This window comes from Myotis brandtii, unplaced genomic scaffold (genome assembly GCF_000412655.1).
Source record: "Myotis brandtii unplaced genomic scaffold, ASM41265v1 scaffold423, whole genome shotgun sequence".
In the NCBI taxonomy this organism is placed as follows: domain Eukaryota; kingdom Metazoa; phylum Chordata; class Mammalia; order Chiroptera; family Vespertilionidae; genus Myotis; species Myotis brandtii.
The window spans coordinates 1,672,409-1,674,008 of record NW_005366214.1 but is presented as its reverse complement, the minus strand read 5'-3'; the positions used below and the strand labels follow the sequence as shown (position 1 = coordinate 1,674,008).

The 1,600-nt window shown below is 52.9% G+C and overlaps 1 protein-coding gene across 1 annotated transcript in view; it reads left to right on the top strand.

Moving 5' to 3' along the window:
• The first annotated feature begins 486 nt into the window (after positions 1-486).
• RHOJ (ras homolog family member J) overlaps positions 487-1,600 on the top strand; it is an 84,601-nt gene continuing 83,487 nt past the window's right edge. Inside the window, exon 1 of the mRNA XM_005874039.2 lies at positions 487-1,370. Within this exon, the coding sequence (XP_005874101.1) occupies positions 1,130-1,370 (241 nt within the window). The 5' untranslated portion in view covers positions 487-1,129. The remainder of the gene's footprint in view (positions 1,371-1,600) is intronic.

Sequence of the window (1,600 nt, the reverse complement as noted above, 5' to 3'; positions counted from 1 at the left end):
TAAAAGCAGCATTTGGGGGCCTGAAGCAAATCAATAAAGCCGTCCCACACACTCATTTCCAAGAGTCAGGGTGAGCCAAGCACATGTGTGTTTATTCACTAATAAGAAGATGCAAATGCCCCACATCTGATGGATTTCTTATGAGCTACGACCATAAAAATGCTTGTGTCTGGAGTACACATTTGTTTGCGCGTTGTGCTCAACAGTGGCAACTTATAAACCTGAACGCACTTCTTACACTTATGATCTACCTTTCCCTTTGAAACAATGTAACTAACTCTGGAAGGGTTTTGGTGTTTTGTTTTTTTTTTCTCTTTATTGCAGGGAGGAATTGCTTAAGATTTCTCATTTAAGTATGTGAAGAACTGTCCATTTTTAATTTACAGAGCTTTTAAGTGGTGACTCAGAGAGGGATGATGTCATATGTTATCCTAGAACGGCTGGTGTGGTTCTCTCTGCTCACTCACACCATTCCCCTGTTTTCTGTGGCCACAGTACTCCCCAGTTTCCACCCTTTCATCAGCCTCTTCCCAGCCAGCCACAGGCAAACAGCCTCCCCAGCAGAGGACGAACAGGAAGTCTGACAGCTTGAGTCTGCAGTGGGACCCCTAGTGCTTTCCCACTCCAGGTCCTGGCAGCGTTCCCCACAAGTACAAACACACGCACACAGAGCTCCCATTGTTGCAGCCTTCCCCAGCCCACGGATCCTAATATGGAATGCAGCAGGAAACCCATGATTTCCTGACACTCGGCAGGCTGGAGGAAGCAAGGGGGAAACTCCATTAAAAAGCCCAGCTCTCCTCCATGTTAGCTGTGAAGTGGGAAATGGGGAAGATTCAGCAAAATCCCGGGTCTGCAGCCAGGCTGGAGACGGGGAGAGCAGAGTGAAACCCGCGGGCTGTTGAAATTTCCCGACTGCCAGGAAGCCCCTAGTCCTCAGTGAAAATGAGTGTTTCTGGACTCAAAGTGCTAGGGAAACGGGACAGACCCCTTTCCTGATTCTCCCGAGTGTGTGTCACCTTCCTTTACCAGCATGGTAAGCCAGAGGGCATGTGCCAGCTGCCTGCGACAAGTCTGTAGGATCCCAGGTACCCAAAGTAAAGCAAAGTGATCTCAAGCCTGGTGCTTCATGGGCTGCGGGAGAAGCGGGAGAAGCCACAGCGGCGGCTCCGGGGCAGCAGCTGGAGCCGCGAGAATGAACTGCAAGGAGAGTGACAGCAGCTGCGGCTGCGGGGGCAGCGAGGAGAAGAAGATGCTGAAATGCGTGGTGGTGGGGGACGGGGCGGTGGGGAAAACCTGCCTGCTGATGAGCTACGCCAACGACGCCTTCCCGGAGGAGTACGTGCCCACCGTGTTCGACCACTATGCAGGTAAGAGACGGCGGGAGACCGGTCCCTGCCTGCGGGGTGAGTGATGCGGGAGGCGGCACCCAGACTTCCCAGGGGCCTGGCCGGTTTCTCATGTCAGTATTGGGTGCGGGCCTGGCAAGACCCAGGTACCTTAGCATAACATACAACTTTGCTGGAATTATTAGGAGAACAATTGGTACATCGATTTGTATTGTAACCCGCCCCCCCCCCCCCCCCCCCCCCCCCCCTCA